Here is a 20059-nt window from a genome sequence, read left to right as displayed (position 1 = left end):
GCTCGGACAGAATTGATCAAGAAATCGTAGTTTTTTCCTTGGCTTATGTTGCAATGGTTAATACATTTTTTCGCTACCAGGTAACATTTACGAAACTTTGGAAATGTGAAAAAAAAAACCATTATGAGCTGTGCGTAAGTCAGACAGAAGCGCGCAACAAATAATCCCGTAGAACACTTACATACTTTTTTATTTATTTATTCACATACATCAATGGTGCACTAGAAAAGAAAGATAAAAAAGTGGAACACACTTAGGCAGAGAATCTTACGAACAAAAAAAATTACAAACTTTACTAAAACCGGAACCCAATTTATTGTCAGAGAAGACTGGCGCTGTCTTTTTTTTACTTACTCGCTCTTCCTTTGAAAAAGACACTTTTTGTTTCAATTGAAACTTTTTTTTTTACTCTGAAATTATTCTTTTCTTAACATTTCTGAATTGAATTCGAATTTCGAAGAAGGAAACCCCTGAAAACTTGGAAGAATTAATTCCGAGAATTAATTCTTAATTAATTTTGGGAATTTTTAAAACTATACGTGACAAAAAAATCGTTGTACCTGAAATTTGATACGATAAATCGATCCACATCTGTTCACTTTTTGTTCGTACCGATGTTTCATTTTTTTTTTCATTTTCCTGGAGATCGGGCGCATGTGCCTCCGCTTGTGGGCGAGATTTTCACGCACGGAACACAAAGATATTTTTAACAGGTTCATTCTCTTTAACACTAGCGATAATGACTTACTTGACTTAATCGGCGGGCTGATGTCATCGCCTGACGCGATTAGCCGCACCTTCGCCGAGGTGTGCCTTCCTTGAACACAGCTCTGCCCAACCTTCTCGATCTTCTGCGAGAGCTTGCACAGAATCAATCCATTCGTCGCTGCTCCAAATTCTGCGAAACCTTACGTCTCGCCTGAACTGTCTATCCACGCTGAGTGCCCTCAGGTCCTCTTTCACCACTTCAGTCCAGAACTTTCCGTTTTCGGCCATTTGGCTTCTTCCAGCTCGAACCCGACGAACTCCTCAGAACTCGTTGAACAAGGCGATCTGATGGTCTCCTCAATATATGACCAAAGAAGCGAAGACGATTTACTTTAACCACTTTCGATGGCGGTGCAAGATGTTGATGTCTTCCACGTGTCATCCGCCGGCAAACCACATCAATTTCTGCGTAAAGATCTTCATTGTGGCATAACCTAGGCCAAAAGTAGCCAAGTAGCGGTCTAAGCAGCTTTCGTTCCGTGCAGTCAAGCCTCTTCATAACTGTTGATGGTGCTGTCCAAGTCTCCGATCCGTACATCGTGGGATAGGTAGACTCGCAGCTTGACTTCGTTGGTGATGGGGGTCGACCACAGGCATTTCGTTAAGGAGTTAAATGCAGAAGTGGCCTTAGCGCATCTTTGCTGAACATCTCCCTCGTAGCTGCCATTGTTCTTCAGCGTACAGCCTAGGTAACAGAACTCATCGACTAGTTCTATCGGTTGTCCGTCCACCCTGATTCCCGTTCGTGGTCTCGAAGAGATCCACATCTGCTTGCATTTATCAGGGCGTAGGCGTAGTCCATAGGCTGCAGCCAGCTTCGATACAAGGTTGACAACATGTTGAAGTTTCGTACTGCTTTCCACGAATATAACAACATGGTCGGCGTACTCGAGATCAGTCAAGGGGCACCCAGATGGTGCTAAGACAATGTCGGCAGGACATTGGTCGACTGTTCTTCGCATAATGTCGTCGACTGCGAAATTGAACAGGAAAGGTCCTGCCACTGCCCCTTGTCTTACTCCAGTTACCACTTCAAACGGTGTTGTACATCCGGCTGGTGTTCGAGCTGCAGCAGTTGTTCGTTGATTCATGTCATCAAGCAAGCGAACGAACTTTCCTGGTACTCCATCGGTGCGGAGCGCGTCGAGAAGACGGCCTCGGTGAGGAGGGTCGAACGCGTCTTCAAAGTCCAGAAACGCTATTTGCAATGGCTTCGAGTACCGCTGCCAGATTTCGATCACTCTCCTGACGATGAACACCTGGTCAATCGTAGATCGGCCAGGACGAAAGCCAGCTTGCTCGTCGCGCGTTATTTCTTGGCGATGTTAATGAATCGGTCCAGGATAATGCGCTCCAATACCTTTTACATAACACGCAGCAAAGAGATTCCTCGATAATTCCTGGGGTCCGTGACGGATAACTTCTTGTGGAGGGGAATTATGATAGCGTGTCTCCACGAATCAGGTATCCTTTCGTTTATCCATATTGAATGGATGATCTTTGTCATCTTACGAATCCCAGACATAGGAAGATATTTTAGCATTTCTGCGCTAATCCCGTCGTCTCCACCAGATTTTCCATTCTTCATTTTTTGAATACAGACAAGGACCTCCGACTCGTTCGGTGGCTCCTCGTTAACCGCATATGTCGGTCTATGAACGTGTTCGAGTTCAGGAGCTGACGGTGCTAGCCGGTTCAGCAAGGTCTTGAAGTGTTCCTTCCAAATTGGAAGGGTTGCTTCACCGACAGCTACCCCATTGGCAGTGTTGAGGACAGGGGAACATCTTTTCATTTTGCCGCTATACTGTTTTAGTAGAACATAGGCTTTCCGCGGGTTCCTGTCCTCCCACGCCTTCTCAAACTCCATCGCTCTTGACGTCCACTCGTTATCGCGGTCTTGTTGCAGTTGACGACGCAGCTTCCTTCTGAGACGCTTTTCCTGGTTGAAGTCACCAGCGCTGCGCGCGACACATACAGAATTGTATGTGGATTTTGTTTCCGCACATGCAGAGGCAAACTTCTTCTGCGGCAATAGAACCTTGCAGCGTCCTGGATGTACTTTGTGAAGGAATCCGTATCGCTAAGCTTCTTCCTGGATAAACAACATGAATAGACACACGTTGGCGGAATTTTGTTCTGCATTCATCGTCTTTCAAACCTGCCGTGTCGATTTTCGGTTGAAGAGGAACTCCTCGGTTTCTCTTGTTCAACCGTATCTTGAAGCTGAGAAGTACTGGACGGTGGTCAGAGTCGAACGCGACGTCCCAAACAGCTCTAGATTTTCGGATGTCTGACTGAGGAATGTTCCTCGCCAGAACGTAGTCGAGCTGAAGCTTAAGAGTCCCCATCTTCCGCTTGCGCTGCTCTTCAGGCGTTAAAAGGGTTGACCCCTGCCACGTGAGCTGATGGCGTCGATGATTCCTCTTAAACGTGAACGCGATGATGAGGCCCGTCTGTTCGCACAAGTCGACCAGACGGTCACCGTTGTCCGACGTGCGCTCCGCTGCATAGTACCATTTTCCTAGCACATAGGATTGCTGTTCGAGTCCCATCTTCGCATTTGCGTCGATTCCGACAATGACCACCTGCTAGCTTGGTACTTTAGACATCAACGCATTGAGTTCATCATAGAAGGCGTCCTTACTGTTGTCCTCAGCGGTTTCCGTAGGTGAGCATTTACGATCCAGAGTTTATGTCCTCTGCGATCCCACAGTCGTAAAAAGGCGCATCTAGACGACGTTGAGCCAAATTCCTCCACCAGGTTCTTGTAATCGTTCCTCACAGCTATCGCGCAGCCACCTACTTGGTTCTCATCAGCATCGCTGCAGTATATGGTGTAATTTTCGAAGCTGATGACGGGCCGATCTCTCATGCGTGTTTCCTGCAGTGCAGCAAAAGGCACACAGAGATATCGCAGAAGTCTAGACAGGGCGACCTGTTGGAGTTCACTCGAAAGTGTTCGGCAGATCAGCGTGACAAAACGAATGGTTGTTGCCAAAGATTCCATGCTCCCTTCAGGCAGTTGACCTTTCAGGTCATGGGCTTTGGCGGTGTGCTGGACGACAGCACCTTTTTGCAATGTATGGGAAGCCTTCGCCATATAACAATGCAGGTTATATAGCTCGTACGTTTCCAATGCGTACACTCGAACGCCTGATTGCGTTTAGTTGAAGCGGGGCCATCACGAGCAGGTAGCAATCAGACTCGTATACACGGCCCCAAATAATATAATGTAATAAATATAAACATATAACTGTGCATAGTAGTAAATGATAATAATAACAGATATATAAGAATGTAATATAATAGAGACTATCGAGGACTACACAGTATTAATTGCTTAGTAAAGACCACTAATAATCTCCATCCACCTTTTCCACCCCAGACCTACCGTACCCTGGAGGCTCTGAAAAAAAAAACGAGACGTTGAAACTGCAATAGTAGGCTAGTCCTGGTTTTCCTTTTGGTTAATAATTTATTTCTAGTCTACTGCAATTTTTAGCAAACTAATGAATTTGCGTGCAACGCGAACTCGCAAGGTCTTTAGGACGTTCTTTTTTTTTCGAGAAAAAAAAGACTTCGATCGGATAATAATCGGATTTGTAAAAGATTGGAGACGAACTTTGCGAACTACTTTGACATATTTTGACATTTCAAAGAAAAATTTCTGACGCAAACCTGATTTTATGATTATGTGTGTTGTCTTTTCGAATCTGTTTTCTACTCCTTATCTCTATCCCTCCTTCTTTTCTCATTGTCTAATCGACATCCAGACGCTGCAGGCTAGCTACGAGGACGAGGAGGACGCATATCACGCACGACCCGACGATCCCTACGACGATCAGGACCCCGCTCATCATCATCGTTACGATAGCGATTACGGTATGTGACTGGGTTCTAGTCGAAATTTACAAGCGCGAACTGTAACCTGGTAGGGGTCGCTATGAAGAAAGGTTGTTCCCGCCTGTTTCAAGGGAAAATTGTCAATTCCTATTTGATTAAATCAACCTGATTATTTAATAATTGCTCCAAATGGTCTGTGTCGACTTAATAATCTGCTATATGGTCTAAATAAAACAGTTGAATATGAGCTGCCGGTGCTTTGAGCTGGGAAGAGGCTTGGAAGAATCTCACACACTTATCGAAAATGTCTTCGCTGTCCTTGGAAGAGGCTTCAGCGTGGTTCAGAAATTCGTGGGATTTGACAAATTTGAGGATTTAAAAATAATTCCATAGAGGAATCCCATCGTATTGCAAGCATCAACAAAAAACACCGCTGTTTTGACCAATCGAAAACAATTATTTGCTTATTTAATTAGTTGTTCACTTATTTACTTCTTCAAAGACCCCTCAGGTGCAAAACATAAACAAAAAACGTAAACAAAAGCAATCCCATCACGATTTCGCTGAAACTACCATCCTAATGTTCCTTCAACTGTTGTCCTAATGTTACCGTATTGGGAACAGTCAGAATTACGCGTGAATCCTCTACGGTAGTTATCCAGTTAAAAATAACTATCCCGTAGCTTTTTTTGTCATATCGCTGAAAAAATCGATAATTTCCTTTGCAGCCGTAAAAACGTACGGCAACGAGGTGCCTTCGCACGATTACGAGTACTCAACCTATGACACGGAAGCGTCGACGGGTCGAGGTGTACCCTCCGGGAATCACAAAATGTCCTATCATGATCAGCTGTACGACAATGCATGTAGTAGGTTTTCTATGTGATTTATTTATTTATTTACTTATTCGAGGACACCACAAGTTCAGAAGTATAAACAAAAAAAGAGCGAAAACCCACTACAATTTCACTCAAACTCTTCTCCTAGTGTTCCTTATGTAAAAATTAGGCTCTTCTATGGTCTTTATGGTATGCTTTTTTTAGGATTCGAATCGAATGGCTACAAAGATGAGGAATACTACCGAGAGGAGGAGACCGATCAGACCGACGACACGCACTTCGGTCACAATCCACACTATTCGGAGCGGTACGGGTCGATGGAGGGCACATCCGACTACCGGGATGAGTACCGACAGCAGTATCCTGGGTGAGTTAGCGGATTTCACTCAACTAAACATCGTCGGGGTTTCTTTTCTCATCGAATTCGTGGATTCAGTGATTACTGGAATGAACAGGAGCCGTTGTCGTACAACAGTCGACCGCCACAATCGATGCAGTAAGTTTGTTTGTTTTTTTTTCCCTTTCGTCGTTGTTCTGATCAAGAGATTTTCGAATCTCTTAGAAGTATATTTTGTATTCAATTATTTTAATTTATTTATTCTTATTTATTTCCCAAGACGTTGCGAAATAAATGCTTTTCATCTGATTTTTTTTTAAATTCATCTCACATATTTTTATTTTAGACCTCTTCGATCATGGCACCATGACTCAGTGGACGCAACTGAATCAGCTACCGAAAAGTTCGTCTCGTTTTTAAAATTCCTTGTGTATTTTATTTGAAACGGCCAATTACTTCCCAGGAAAAACTGCGTTTCCATGAAATTTAGGTAAATTATCAAAAATTGGAGGAAAATGTTGTCGAGCAGCTACATAGATTAGAGAAATTCTTCTAGAATTAAACGTGAACTAAAACTGTGCATAAAAAATAGATGAATAAATAATAAGATAGATAAATAATAAGGTGAGTAGGGAAAATCAAACGAAAAGCAAACAAAGCAGCTGCCACAGTGTTGCACTCATTGATTTTTACTTGTGATGCTTCGAAGGTTGTTTACTTTTTCCAATAAGAAAAAGTCTTATCGGACTTGTTCTGGCTAGCGGAATTTTTTTCTCTGACGGAAAATGAGGATCACTTTACAGAGGAGAAGAAAAAAAAAAGAAAATTTCCGCGTGTGTTTATTTTACGCTGTTTTAAGCGTGTAATTTTACATATTTTTTGGGAGGTTTTCCTGTTTCCAGAGGAAAAAAATTGATTTTTTTGGGTCCCGTGATGGTTGCGTTTCCTTTTTCTCGTGGGTTGTGCCTGAAATGTTTAGGTCGGGGGATTTTTATCTGAATGGAAATGGGTACGTCTTCGCCAAACTGTCTCTTTTCCTCTAATTTGTTTTTCCAGGGAAAATTGCCTGGATGAGCAGAACACCTACGAAGACACTGAGGATCGTAACTCTAAAAGTATGTTCCGCGTATTTTTACTGTATTTGCGCTGTTCTCTCACAATTCGTTCCGATTTTTAGTGAGTCATCGGACGTCTTCGGTGGAGAAGACGGAACGAAGATACGATAACGACTCTAGTCATCGTGGCGGCTACTACGCGGACGATTACGATGATCGGTGGGGGGTTTCGAGCGCATTTTGGAATTGCTCCAAGTTAGAAATCTCTCTGCTTCTGGCTCTGAGCGCTCCGTCTTTTTTTTCAGACGGACCGACTCACGTGCGTACAATTGGCGTTACGATAGCATACAGGAGGAGGATCACGTGAAAGAGGACTGGCACGATGAGAAAGCGTTACGAAGTTGGCGGAATGAACCAGCGCCGAGAGACGATGACTGGCACCACGAGGAACCGTCGCTGCACGACGACGAGGAGCAGTACGCTGCCGAAGGCGGATATCAAGCGGATCGTGAGGACTCATCCAGACAGAACAGCGTCGAACGTAGCGATGCAGCCGCGCATCAAGCCACGGATATCGCACAGTAGGATTTTTATTTTTTTATCTCTATAGTACGCTTGGCGGGGTGCGCCAGAAAGGAACATCGGATCAGACAAGGAGAAATACAGAACAAAAACAGTAAATACATATAGAAAAGATGAAAAAAATGAGTACAACCGAGCAGAGCTCAGGTCCATGAACGATTCCAGCCTAGGTAATTTAGTTCTAGCCTTCCGTTCTATCGTACCTGGCCCAGAGAACTGATATTGAGTGATTTTGTCCAATTTTTCGCGTAGAACTCAAAAAGAAGATCCAGAAATTCATTAATTTCCCGAACATGAGCGCTGCGCCTCATATTCGTCGGGTGATATTTACATTAAGACATTTTTACCACGACTTCCAGCACTTTCTTATTAATTGATCAATATTGAGCTGATCAGGAGACTTTTATCGCTCTGCGATCTGTTCTAAATGAAGGTATTTATTATATATTTATATTTTTCGCAATATTCTTATGGTTTTTATTTCTGTTCTAATTTTTTAAACATTTTTCACTATTTTTATTGGTATTTTTTTGATATTTCTAAAATATTTTCAGTCAAACCATCCAAGAAGAGGATGAAAAACGTACTCCACATGAACTTTGGCACTGGGCCTATAAACAAGTGTGCAAAAGTCTTGGATATAAGGTAAGTTGGCTCATTTTGGCGGTCCGCCGTGGACATCGATGGAGCACATGGATCTGCGAGCAGGCCGGAGCCACGCAAGTGGCATTTTCTAGTGATTACTGTGATTTTCTGGCTTCTCAACTTTGTTTTCTAACGGTTTCCCGAGGTAAGCCACGCGAAGTCCCGGAGAGCTATGCTAAAAACAAAAGTGTTAGCATTAGTACCATGCGGTAGAGTTATGTAGATGAGTCTACAAGACCAAAAATTACTTCAGTTGTTTAAAAAAAACTATGTTTTTATTTTAGGAACGACCAAAAATGGCTGTAATTATTCAAAATTATTGATAATTATAGTACAGACATATGCGGACATTTTCATTAATAGGCGGTAGAATTTTTTTGCAGTCTTTCTTCAAAAATTATTTTGGTCCACTCGATCTACGCACTGCTTTAGTCGAAAGAGCCAAGCATTGCTTTTTTTCAAAAAAAAAAAAAAAAAAAAAAAACCTGAAGCAGACACTGTTGTTGTGATTGCTGATCGCCGAGTCCAGTCGACAGAGATCTTCTCAGGACCTATGAATAGGTTCGAGTGTAAATTTGATTCTCGCCGTCCGTTTGAAACGCGGATTCGATAGAGGGGATACATCTTTAGAAGATCCTCGTAGATATGCAGACGTAGTTTCCACGCGTTTAACTTCCTCCTCTTTCCAACTCTGAATCGATTACCGATTTGTGCTTCAGATATTGATTGATGCAGAAGGAGTCCGTTCTATATAGGTGTGATACCTTCAATCGATACAAACATAACGTTACGAATTAAAATAGGAATCATTCTAGCCCGCTGTTTCAACGAGGAAAAAAGTTTCAGATATCCCTTTGAAGAAAGTTTCGGATAATTGGATTTTTTAAGATACTGTATTGATTTTTGATTAGCTGTACTTAGCTGTGATTTTATTGTATATATATATATATATTAAAAAATCAATGCAACATCTTATTATGCCGAGGTTCACTGGAAGTCGAACTTTCCTTTCTTTTTCGGATATTTCAATAGCGGCGAACTCAGTTTTTTGTCGTTTTTTTTTTGGACTCAGCAAAATTTCACCTGAGATTTCCATCCTTCTACATACTGTTTCAAGAAGTGCGGAAAATTAAGAAGAAGCGAAGAAAGAAAAAGTTCAGAGAAAGGAATATAATAGAATAGAAGGAAGGATTATAGGAGAATAGAAGGGAGGAATAGGGTTATCCTAACTTTGACAGCCAATTACGTGCTTTCTGCCCTCAGCACTGAGGTCTACTTATCTTTTCAGTTACCAGAAAACTGGTAGGTATAGCGTTATCGGTAAGAGGCTTGGCTGTGACTGTGGTTTCGATGGTTCGAAACGGGCTCGGTGCCAACTAAGCCGTTCATTCTTTCAGCAGCAGTAACCAGATACCGGACTTGTCTAAGAGGGCTAAACACTCTAAAGTCTTGCCCATCTTCGACTGTCTTCGAATCTCGGCATGTTGAAACGTAGTTTTTAATTGATTTTCAATCAATTGAAGATTAATTAGAACACGATCAATACCAATCTTGGCTACAGCTCAAGAAAATCAATTAAAAACTCTAAAGTCTCAATAGATAGGCTAATCCCCGAAGGTTGTTGTAAGGTTAGAAACTTCGAGGGATTTTGAACTGCACTGCGAAAGGGTGGAGAAATCCCCATAGGGTCCTCCGATACTCAATTTAGCTAAGAAAATAGAAATTATAGCATAAAAAGCGCGCTACTTTGATTGATGTCGTATTTAAATCTCACGTTCACTGAAATCTGACGATTGAATGGTTCTATAGATGCTGCTTTAACTATACTCACATCGTTTGGCATTTTACGGTATCCGAGGTGCCGCAAGCTTATTTCGTGGATCATATGAAGAAGTCACTAACAACGTTAATTTGAACTCCTCAAGATTTATCTGCAGAATTTTGGGGAAAATTAAACTTTTACGGTCTCTGCACGTTGAAAACAAGCTATACCGTCCGATCTGGCCAGTTCGGAGTGCTAGGTTCGACCAACGCCGTGCACTTTATCCTTTCGTCCTTTTACCAGAAAACTGATTCGATTTCTGCTTTCCGCATCGCTGAAATATCCTATTCATGAATATTCCGCTGGTCTTTGTTTGAAGAAGTTTTTTTTTCGATTGTTCTGTTATTGGAATTGCGAAGAGAATCCCCGCAAAAGGATTGATGGATGGCCTACAAATGGATGTTCTTTACTCATTTAATAGCCTAACTTACGTAACAAAGAAAAAACTTGAAGAATTTCAGGAAAAGCTATTGGATTTTTGGTGGCTTGATATCATTTCCCCGGGGGAACCGGAACTGTTATTACGTTGTCCAGAGCAGTGTAGGAATAATAACGAGACATATGCTCGGTTAATGTTGAGTCTCGCTGGAAATTCCTGTCCCTAACTCGTTGCTTTGAGAATATCTCGTCTCGTCTGGATATTCCCTGTACGCGTGGGACGACGAATACGATGATTTATGGTGGTCGGGATGACCTTTGGCGCTCGCTGTTCCTCGACGATCCTCCTCTTGTCACAGAGACGTATGTACATGACATAGAGTCAAAAATGGCAACCTATTTTTCTCCACCACACACACCCTCGGGGGAATACTTGTTCTTGCTTGCTTTGAGTTATTCGCTGCGCTTACTTGCAGTAGTTCCCTCCATTTTTACGGCAACGACATTTTTTTTTCATTTCGCATGCGGTAAAATGCTTTCCACGACGAATTTTTCCTCTGTTATGGACTCATTTCACCGTGCGACAAGCGAGATCCTTTCAGAATGCCCTGATTTTGCTTTTTTTTTCTTTTTTTTCTAGTTTTTTTCTTTCTGCCTCCTTTCCCGATTTCTCATTGTAGTTCCAGACATTGTAATTAAATTTCAATCAATATTAATATTAAACATAATTAATATATAAATACTAATTAACGCATATGATATTATAGTTAATGAATAAACAAGCAATGGAACATTTTAATTTTAATTAATACGTATATTGCGCTGTGATCCAATAGTATTTATTTTGTGTACAGCTCGAACGAATCCATCTTTACAGTCTAGAGGATTTCAGGTGAATATTTTTTAAAATTAAGTTAAAAATTAATTAATGAGAAGAAGAGAACTGTACGGGTTCATTCTTTTCTTCTTTCCTTCGTTCGCTGAACCACTATTTCTTTCTTTCCTGAACACTCCTATCTCTTGGGGGCGGCTCTTTAACCCCGCGCATCCAACTTCCCGATCCCGGCTTCTTCAGTCAATCTTCTCAGCTTCAGACTGAAAATGTCGGAGTCGAACGGGCTGAGGAGGAATGGCGGAGAGTTGATGGATGTCCTGAGCCAGACGTTATGAAACATTGGGGTTTTGTGGAACTTTGAGACCATAAACTCGATGATATTCGTAAAAATAAGCAAAAACATTCAAAGTTGTTTTTTTATTTGTTCTCATGTGTTTTATCGCAGAGTAATTGAGATAAACCCGTAGAGTATTACGGAAACTATTAGCTACAAGTACAAGAACTTGTTAGTAGTATTCTGATCGACAGTGAGCTTTGAAGAGCATCGAGAGCAGCTTGATCGAGTGATGAATACGTAAATAGAATAATATATAATAATAGTAAATAGGTAAATGAATATCTTCATTCATTGTCACTCAAAGTTGCTACTTTTCAGTAGGTACAAAGTTAATTTATGGACAGTTCATTAAAAAATAACCAGAATGAAAGGTAGTTTTCCCTTAGTCTATACAGAGTTATCGTTATAGGGTTAACATTCCTTGAGGATGTGAAGTAGGGGTGAGGGATGAGCCGAGAACTTACCACCAGATACATAAATTATCCTAGATTTTTTGTACCCCAACATCGTTTCCATTTTTCTCTCTCGCTAAAAGATGTAATCCAAGAAGAATGTACACTTCTTGTACTATTTTTACGACCAGGACCAAAATTATTACCGATTGTTACTCTGGCCAACGTTTCGGTGTCATCACCCCCTGTTCAGAACGTGGAAAATCAAAGAGATATGTAATCGAACCTTCGAACCCCTCGACATCCGAAAAAAATATGACTTAGCCAACCGATTACTCTAGGATAATGTGAGAGAAGTAGACCAGAGTAGCGCGTATCCTGATAGCCATAAAACCGTAACGTTAGCGGACCAACCGATTGTTGCAGTACGTGCATTTCGTATGTGACGACGTCCGGCCGGTGCCAAATCCATGATGAGTACATCCATACAGTAATCCAGTCTATGTAGTATCATTTTTTTGTGTGGGCTCAAGCGATTTTCATCCGTAAGAAAATTCTGTCCTTAAAATTCCTAGAATTATAGAAGGCTATTTGAATCCCAGAATAGGTATGTAGCATTATGTGTGTACGAATTCCACGCTACATGAAACATTCCTCATTTTATGTACGATTTTTTGAGCAGAAATACAATTTTTTTTTACTCTACGACGCTAAGATTCAAAGAACGTCGAACTTGGGACTTATTACTCATTTTTGTCCTTTTCGAAGTTTATTCTTAGTATTATATCATAGATTTATGCTACCTTTTTGGTACCATCTGCTGCAAATATTTTATTTTCTACTCCAATTTATATTCAATATTTTTTTATTTCTTTTTCTCAACTCGACTAAAAAACCGCTAGGTAGCTAGGGGACCTCTGTTCATTGAGTTAGCTCGGCGTGCTTTGTTCCTCGTAATAAACATTTACCACGGATGTCGTTTCTTCTATCGATTCGTATGGCCTCTAGAGATCTTTTTTGCGGTTCAAAATTGCAGGTTTTCACACCCGGAGAGTTTTCCTGGGATTAATATGGCCTTTTCATCTCAAATCCAGTATATTTCTCTTATATGGATGTGATATTTGTGGTTTGTTTGCGATTGGAAAAACGCCATGCATTGTGCTTCCCTCAATCTTCATTTCTCTTTGGTGAGCCTTATTAGTGCAACGAATTAAAGTTAAAAATTGCATTTCCGCAGAAATTAATTATTTATGGTGTTCTGGATGTTATATCGACTAAAATCCGGACATGCTATCTGCATGCGCTTTTTTTTTAAGGAAATTGAAATGAACAACTTGTGTTTATTCTCAAAATCAACCTTAGGAAGGCAAAAAACCCTCGGATAAAGAAATTAAAATAAACAGGCTAATAATAAATGAATAAGCTAATAATAATACGATGAATAAACTCTGGGACGTAGGGAGTAATATAATGAGGCGGAAATTCGTATTTCCTCTATTTTCCAGATAAATCTAGTAGTTCTATTTTATGAATATTCTCTCAGTACCAATTTTCTGTCAGTCCCATAGAATAGAGATTAAAATCATTGAAATGAGGTGGTGGTGAAATGGTGAAGTCATTCAGATTTACAATTTAATTTTGAATTACAGTAACTGAGATTCCCATGCTAATAGTGGGATTCCTGCATTTCAGAAAGTTCTTCAAAATCTCCCCATCCCTCCTCCTCCCCCCCCCCCCTTCCAAAAAAAAACAAAATTAGCTCTTCGTCTTAAAATTGATTTTCGTTTTAAGTGTGGTGACAACAGGTACACCATCATTTTTTCCATTTTTCTTAAAATCTTTTCATGGGACCCTTATTCCGGTCCCGTCGCTGTTCCTTCGACGACGTCAACTATTTATAGCCCACCAAATAGGAGGAGACTGTCAAAATCTGACAAATCACAGATGTGTTTTGCTGCCTCTTCGGGCCCCCGACGGTTGACGACCTCCTTCCACGCTCCCCGGCCCGAACTGCCTCATTCACCGCTCCTCATAGCTTCTGATTTATAGTGGATGTGTTAATCGAATGCCTCATTACCTATGCAGATACATGTACGTATTTCTGAGAATGGGCTCAGCTGAATTGCGACGAGATATTCCGAGAGCGAGAGAAAAACGCATCGATCGACAGCCCCTTTTCTCTTCTTATTTTTTTATTATTTTTATTTTATTATTATGCCTATTATTTATATATAGAATCCATCTTACTATTATTTTATTTCTTTTCTTACTTTCTCAGGATTTTTACTTCGTAGTGCTTTTTCTCATCTTCTTTTTTCCGCATGATTCCTTTGAGTTTTACTCTTCTGCGAACAAATATCTGCCGTCACCATTTCGATGAAAACCTCATTTCCTCGGACGCAAAACGTCAGAAGAATTTAAAATTTGTCAAACCGTCGGAAATTTGCTGCCCTATTTTTAAAAAAAAATTTTTTTTTTTTTAAATAAATTAAAATTCGAAAAAAAAACAAAAAAAAAAAATGTTTTTTTTTTTTTTTTTAATAAAAAAAATTAAATTTTTTAAAAAACTTTTACAGGAATTTTTGAACTTTTTACGAATGAGATTTGCAGGAATTTCCACCGTTTTTGATTGTCAGCAAAAATTCTCAACGCTTCAGTGCTCAGTCACTGGTTTCAAAAGCAAGGAATCTTTGATGTGGTGCATTATTTTTGCAGCGAAAAATTCCGAAAAACCTTGTCACAGGACTACTTAAAATTCTAGCAATTTTCCAAGTGTCTGCCTTTGATGGTAGGTTAGGTATATAGGGTAATTTGATGTGAAACGAAGAAATTGACGATTTATCGCATAGTAGTTACTAGTAGTTAGGCGAAAGGGGCGGGGCAGAACTGTTACGATTGGCTCATTCGAGCGTCTTTTTCCTTCTCTCTTTCCTCTTCTCTCTCTCTACTGATACAGTTTCCTCCCAGAAGTTGACGCGGATATGACAACGATATGTGAATTTGAGATAAAAATAAGGCGACTTTGTATCGAGGGCAGGAAAGAACTGTTTGAATCAGCCAATCATGGTGGCTGCGCTCCGCCCATTTTTTCCTCACATTTCGGCCGAGATTATGATCACAAAATTTGTTTCTTTTTTCTAAATTTATTTTCTAATAGGTTTGAAACCCTCGGAAAACAAAAGCATTTCCACTCAAAAGTGATCCACTCTCAGAAATTGCAAATTGCAAAGTAGTTGCAAGTTGAATTCACAGTTAAATTTAATTCATATTTTGTACTTTTTCACATACTGCATAAGGAATGGCATGAAGGTGATTATCAGAAAAAACTTTTGATCAGAGGCTTTAAAGTCGAATAGGCGAATGCAAAATTAAAAGTAGAAAAACAACTGAAGTAGTATGTTATGCTTGAACGCGAACTCTTCGCGATTTTAATTAATTTATGCGGAATGAAAAGCCGAGCTGTCCGGTTTCCGGATAATTACTATTTTATTCATTAAAAAACAAAGTTCGTTATGTTTGGCTGTTATTCCGCCCTTTTACCTAAGCTAGCAAACTACAGAAAAATCTATAGCATAGATAGGTATGGTAGGTTATGTCTCCTTCCACAATCCTCATAAAATTCCCCTTTCATTTCGTTGCCCTTCCACGGGTATTTTCTAGATCTTCACATGCATTTTCCGATGTTTAGTGAGCCTAATCCATCCTAGAAAATAAATACTATCCAGACGTTCTGAGAATCTTTTTGTTTCGTTGTCGACGCTGTGTCTTTGTGATTTTAGCTGGACGGAGTTGAAGGAATATCTGAGAAGGAGTGAGAAAAAACCTCATTTTTGATTTATTAAATGGTATGATTCTGAGGAAGAAATCCACCATATTTTGAATTTATTCTCGGATTGATTCGGATTGATTTCCTTTCCCTGCATTTTTAACCGACCAAGTCCGAGGGATGGAAGAAGGGTGGGGTTGGCGTATTTCCAACGTGGTGTGGCCGTAAACGTTTGATTTCCCCGAAGTTAAATATTCACGATCATTGCCGGTTACTTCATCATACGATCCAAAAAGAAAATATTTCGATATTTGGAGTTCCTTAGAATGGTAAACTGAAAGAGTATGGTTAGGAAGCATCTAGAACTATTCCACCTTCAAAATTTCGATGAAATTCGGAACTGGATACGGTATTAGCCGAATGATACCGCTTTTTATACTCTAATTTCGTATTTTTCTGCCTTAAATAAAATGGGTGACGAACCTTTTCCCTTTTAGACAAGAAAAGGGATCAAAATGTGAGCCGCTCAGCAATTTTGTATATTGGCATCATGATACTCAGCCGAAAGATGGTATAACCTTCACCGCGTGGTCGATGGATCATCGGCGCTCCTATAGAAAGGACGCGAAACTACTGCGTCGTATATGAAAGTGGCCCCGATGCCTGCTCTAACGTTGAAAAATGCGATTGATCGCACATTCGAAGTCGAACCTCATTGCAACGTTTCTTCAGAATTAACTACTATATATTATTTTATTCATTATTTATGTTACCTATTTTTTGCATTATTCATTTATTTTGCTTTATTTTAATTTTAATTTTTATTTTTGCAATTACTGAAACCCTTGTGGGCATCCCTTTTTAGTATCCATTTTTAGTATCCCCAGGTTCTTTTAAAGATTTTTTTAAAAGATTTTTTAGTAGAAGAATCGGCTGCGTTCCTCAAAGTCGCACTTTCTAAAAGAATTCGAGAGTAGTGTCTGCACACGCAGAGAACTGTGTTGTCTTCATTATTCCACTTGTTCGTAGCCTCGCCTTCTCCTCATTACCGTACACCTTCCCCAAGCTGACAGTTCAAGGTACCTGCAGTATCGGTAATTTTTTTTACCGGGAGATATATGAATGAGGTACTAAGCCTCTTTCATGTACCCATCAATCAAACTTATATCATTTTTCCCATATTATTCATGGTAATTTGGCAATAATTTTGCGTTGATCTATGAGAAGAGTGTTTTCCGTGCTCTCTCTCCTGCCCCGATTCTTATGTGGTTTAAAGGCATCACCCCACGAATCTGAGGTGGTGCAGATTTCAGGTGGAGAGTTCCTATACGCGGTCGTAGATTATAGAAAGGAAGGTTAATTCCGTCCATTTCTTCCTAATTGCCTTAAAAAACGGCCCGGAAGATGCGGCGCCGCACAAGGCTGACGCGCTCCAGTCGAACTCCTCGTAGAAAATAGTGCGCCAGAACGCCTGAAGCCGTATCTTCCGGGCCGTTTTTTACGGCAATTGGGAAGAAATGGACGGAATCACGTCCCTCTCCATAGTCTCCCATCCCGTATACGAATACTCCACCTGAAATTCGCACCACCTCAGATTCGTGGAGTGATGCCTTTAAGGGTACAGGTAAGCAGTCTACAGGAAAATAGGGGGAGTTATTATCTCATTCTAGTTCACTTACGTGAATCCGTAAACCACTCAACTTCCTGTTGTTAGAGCGAGAATGCTAACATCTCTGGTCTTATAACCCAGTAAAAAATACTTCGTTGTATTTGTTTGAAATTTGTCATTGCTCCTTATCAATTCAACATTTTGTGGAAATTGAATATAGAAGAACTGTTGTAATCCCCCGTTGTATTTTTGCCTCAGGGCAAACAACTTTTACTATTTTTCACGCAGAAGAATTTGCCATGTGCTCGTGGATTTCATCCTAGACATTTTCGAATACATAAGTCATATTCTTGCACGCATAACCTCAAATAAATTGAAGAGTCCTACGGGCATTAACGACATTGTTATTGATTTATCAGTGATCAATACTGGCACTACTTAGTGAAGCATGACGTTAGAATAGATTCCAAAGTGAACGATGTTTGGATCTAACGGCGAATAGATGGAGATAGGGGTTTGGCTCACCAATATGTTAGGTGATCACTGCCTAAATCTGTCTAGTAATTCAGAAGCCGTGAGAATCAGTTATGTGACCCCGTCTCCCCAACGATGCAACTTATTACGAGTAGTAGAACAAAAGTAATCCACAACGCATCCTCTCTGATGGTGCGGATAGAGTAACTTCTGCTGTCTATTTGAGACATATTAGTTGGGTCGTTTAAGTTGAACGATGTCGAAGCTGCCCGAGTTCTATCGCGTATGCAGTTGCATCGTTGAGGAGACAGGATCACACAAGGCTGTTTCACATGGTTTTTTCTGGATTACTAAGGGCAGAATTCGGCCGGATCACCTTCATGTTCACCTTCGTGTTCTTCTATCCATTTGGGATTCGAACATACGTAACTTTTAAACCAAGTGAGAATTAACATCGCATCTCACCTCTGTGTCCGCAATTCATTTAGCGCCAGCAAGAATTCCATACGAAGCACAGGCATCGAGGCGGAAACAGACGTGTCGAACCCACACACACACTCCATTGATTCGCTAGCAACAAATAGGTTCTAACCAGCATTGTGTCGTTGTTGATGAGCCTCTTCTGCCTTTTTGCTCTCTCTCTGTCCCGCTCTCCGCGCTCGAGTTAGATGAGGTTTAAACGAAGGCGGAGTGTCGATGGTGTTTTTTGTTTTGTCGGTAATTGACGTATAGCTCGTGATTGCGCCGTTCTCGTCGTAATTACGACCAGTGAGGCGCGATAGCGGCGCAGTGTGTTGTGTGTATATGTATGTCCATAAAGTCTCGGACTATGTCAGAATAGAGCAATGTTTCCGAGAAATTTGCAGTTCTTTTCCCCGTCGTTTTTCTTCTCCCTCTGCCACTGTTCTATGCGAATTTCCCCCCGCTCTGCTCAATCATGCATGGATTTTGCAAGGTGCTTTGAACAAGAATTTTTCTTTTTGAATTCCCTCTTTTGTTCTCGAGAAGGACTCGACGGAGACGCTGAAAAATGTGCTGTCGCTTTCCGAACCGAGATCTTCACTCATTTTCCTTTGTCGCTTCCAAGTGAGGGATGTCTCTAGCGGCTGCGTCGATCTTCGTTAATGTTTATTCTTATGAAAGTCGTTTTCTACAGCTTGCAAAGTGTCCTTTGAGATTTTTCTCGTTTCCAAAGATGCAATGGGAATTCCGGAGTCACTCCAGACGCTGAGGAGATTTTTCATCTTCATGCGGAATGAAGCTTCATTTTCTTTGCATACACTTGAAGAGGTTCGGCTGAAATCGAACCGTAACAGGTGCATGCAAGGTGAACGTAGCTTACTGCTGCTTTCTAATTGAAAAGATTTCTGAAATGAAAAAAGTGCTCACCTAGCAACGAGGTTCAGTTCTGTTATACTTCCGAAAGCGTTCTTCTTTTCCACAGCTTTTTAAAACAAGCTAACATTTTCTCTCTGTTTTGTCACTGAGCAAAAAATAATGGCCGTGGAAATGGCACTTCGACATTATACGGAAATTTACGTACATACATACGTGGCCATCTAATATTAGGTTGATACATAAGTATAAGTGGCTTTTTTTCAAAATTAAATTTGCGCACAGAAAAAAAAAAGACTTCAACATTATGTAACACGTTAGTTGAAAGAGCTTTTTTTTGCTACAAAAACTGTATTTTTTTTTTCAACGCTGGTTTAATTTTTTTTCGGTTTTTGAATTAATGTTATAATTTCTTCAGCTACACAAGCGTAACACGGATGTCCCACTTTTCAGTACATGAATTCTTGAACATTCCTGACCCTATGTAATTCGCTGGGCTGTGCATTATTCGGCTTTTCCCTCTCTTTTCCTACCTGTGAAGTTCCTCCTCTAATCCCCTAATCTAATCCCGGGACCTGCGACCGCTGGACGACACACGTCCGTCGGTTCGTATTTTTCTTTGCTCATCGCGTTTTTCGTTCACCGTTTATTTGTGGAAAATGGGAAGGATTCGGACAGTAATCTGAGTGATTTAATTGTAATTTCGGCAAAATCTGATCGTACCTCTCGATAATCATTTCTTATTATCTTATCTTTTTATCATTTCTTCATTTCTTCTTTTTCCAATGAAGAACCAGTATCATAAGTCGGAAATTGAAAGATTCTAATGATTAGCCGGAAATCCATGCTAAATTCTTTCAATGTAAAAAGAAATTTAAAGAAAGGAGAAGATATTTTCTAGAATATTGAGAGAATCATTAGTAGTATCTAGAGGGGTACATCGTGAAAAGATGTCTTTAAAAAAAGAATTATTCATTTTCTGAATCTTCTATACCTGTGGTGTCCTATTATGACTGACTTGGGAATTATATTCCTATACGAC

The 20059-nt window shown here is 40.4% G+C and overlaps 3 protein-coding genes across 6 annotated transcripts in view; 2 read left to right on the top strand and 1 right to left on the bottom strand.

Annotated features, from left to right (window-relative positions):
- The window catches only part of RB195_005180 (uncharacterized protein), a gene marked incomplete at both ends in the record, with an annotated part of 41892 nt that extends 40788 nt beyond the window's left edge, over positions 1–1104 (top strand). Inside the window, one exon of one of the 2 annotated variants that reach the window (XM_064177525.1) lies at positions 952–1104. In XM_064177525.1, the coding sequence (XP_064034650.1) occupies positions 952–1104 (153 nt within the window). The remainder of the gene's footprint in view (positions 1–951) is intronic. The other variant, XM_064177526.1, reaches the window with a different exon arrangement.
- Positions 1105–1253: 149 nt separating this feature from the next.
- RB195_005179 (uncharacterized protein) lies at positions 1254–3775 on the bottom strand (the record flags this gene model as incomplete). 2 transcript variants are annotated; one of them, XM_064177524.1, is made up of 4 exons in its annotated part: positions 1254–2083; positions 2281–2817; positions 2888–3353; positions 3413–3775. In XM_064177524.1, the coding sequence occupies 4 exons, from the start codon at positions 3773–3775 to the stop codon at positions 1254–1256; spliced, it is 2196 nt and encodes a 731-aa protein (XP_064034648.1). The 2 variants fall into 2 exon arrangements, with proteins under 2 accessions (XP_064034648.1, XP_064034649.1); XM_064177523.1 differs by having other exon boundaries at positions 1254–1948; positions 2927–3353; positions 3572–3640.
- A 30-nt stretch (positions 3776–3805) lies between these two features.
- RB195_005178 (uncharacterized protein) overlaps positions 3806–20059 on the top strand; it is a gene marked incomplete at both ends in the record, with an annotated part of 52828 nt that continues 36574 nt past the window's right edge. Inside the window, 11 exons of one of the 2 annotated variants that reach the window (XM_064177521.1) lie at positions 3806–3880; positions 4551–4650; positions 5340–5480; positions 5655–5817; positions 5887–5946; positions 6134–6190; positions 6844–6902; positions 6965–7061; positions 7148–7423; positions 7979–8069; positions 11364–11465. In XM_064177521.1, coding sequence (XP_064034647.1) covers positions 3806–3880; positions 4551–4650; positions 5340–5480; positions 5655–5817; positions 5887–5946; positions 6134–6190; positions 6844–6902; positions 6965–7061; positions 7148–7423; positions 7979–8069; positions 11364–11465 — 1221 coding nt within the window. Of the gene's footprint in view, positions 3881–4541; positions 4651–5339; positions 5481–5654; positions 5818–5886; positions 5947–6133; positions 6191–6843; positions 6903–6964; positions 7062–7147; positions 7424–7978; positions 8070–11363; positions 11466–20059 lie in introns of those variants that run through there. The other variant, XM_064177522.1, reaches the window with a different exon arrangement.

The sequence above is a fragment of the Necator americanus genome, chromosome I (genome assembly GCF_031761385.1).
Source record: "Necator americanus strain Aroian chromosome I, whole genome shotgun sequence".
Classification (NCBI taxonomy): domain Eukaryota; kingdom Metazoa; phylum Nematoda; class Chromadorea; order Rhabditida; family Ancylostomatidae; genus Necator; species Necator americanus.
This window is presented reverse-complemented; position numbering and strand designations above follow the sequence as displayed.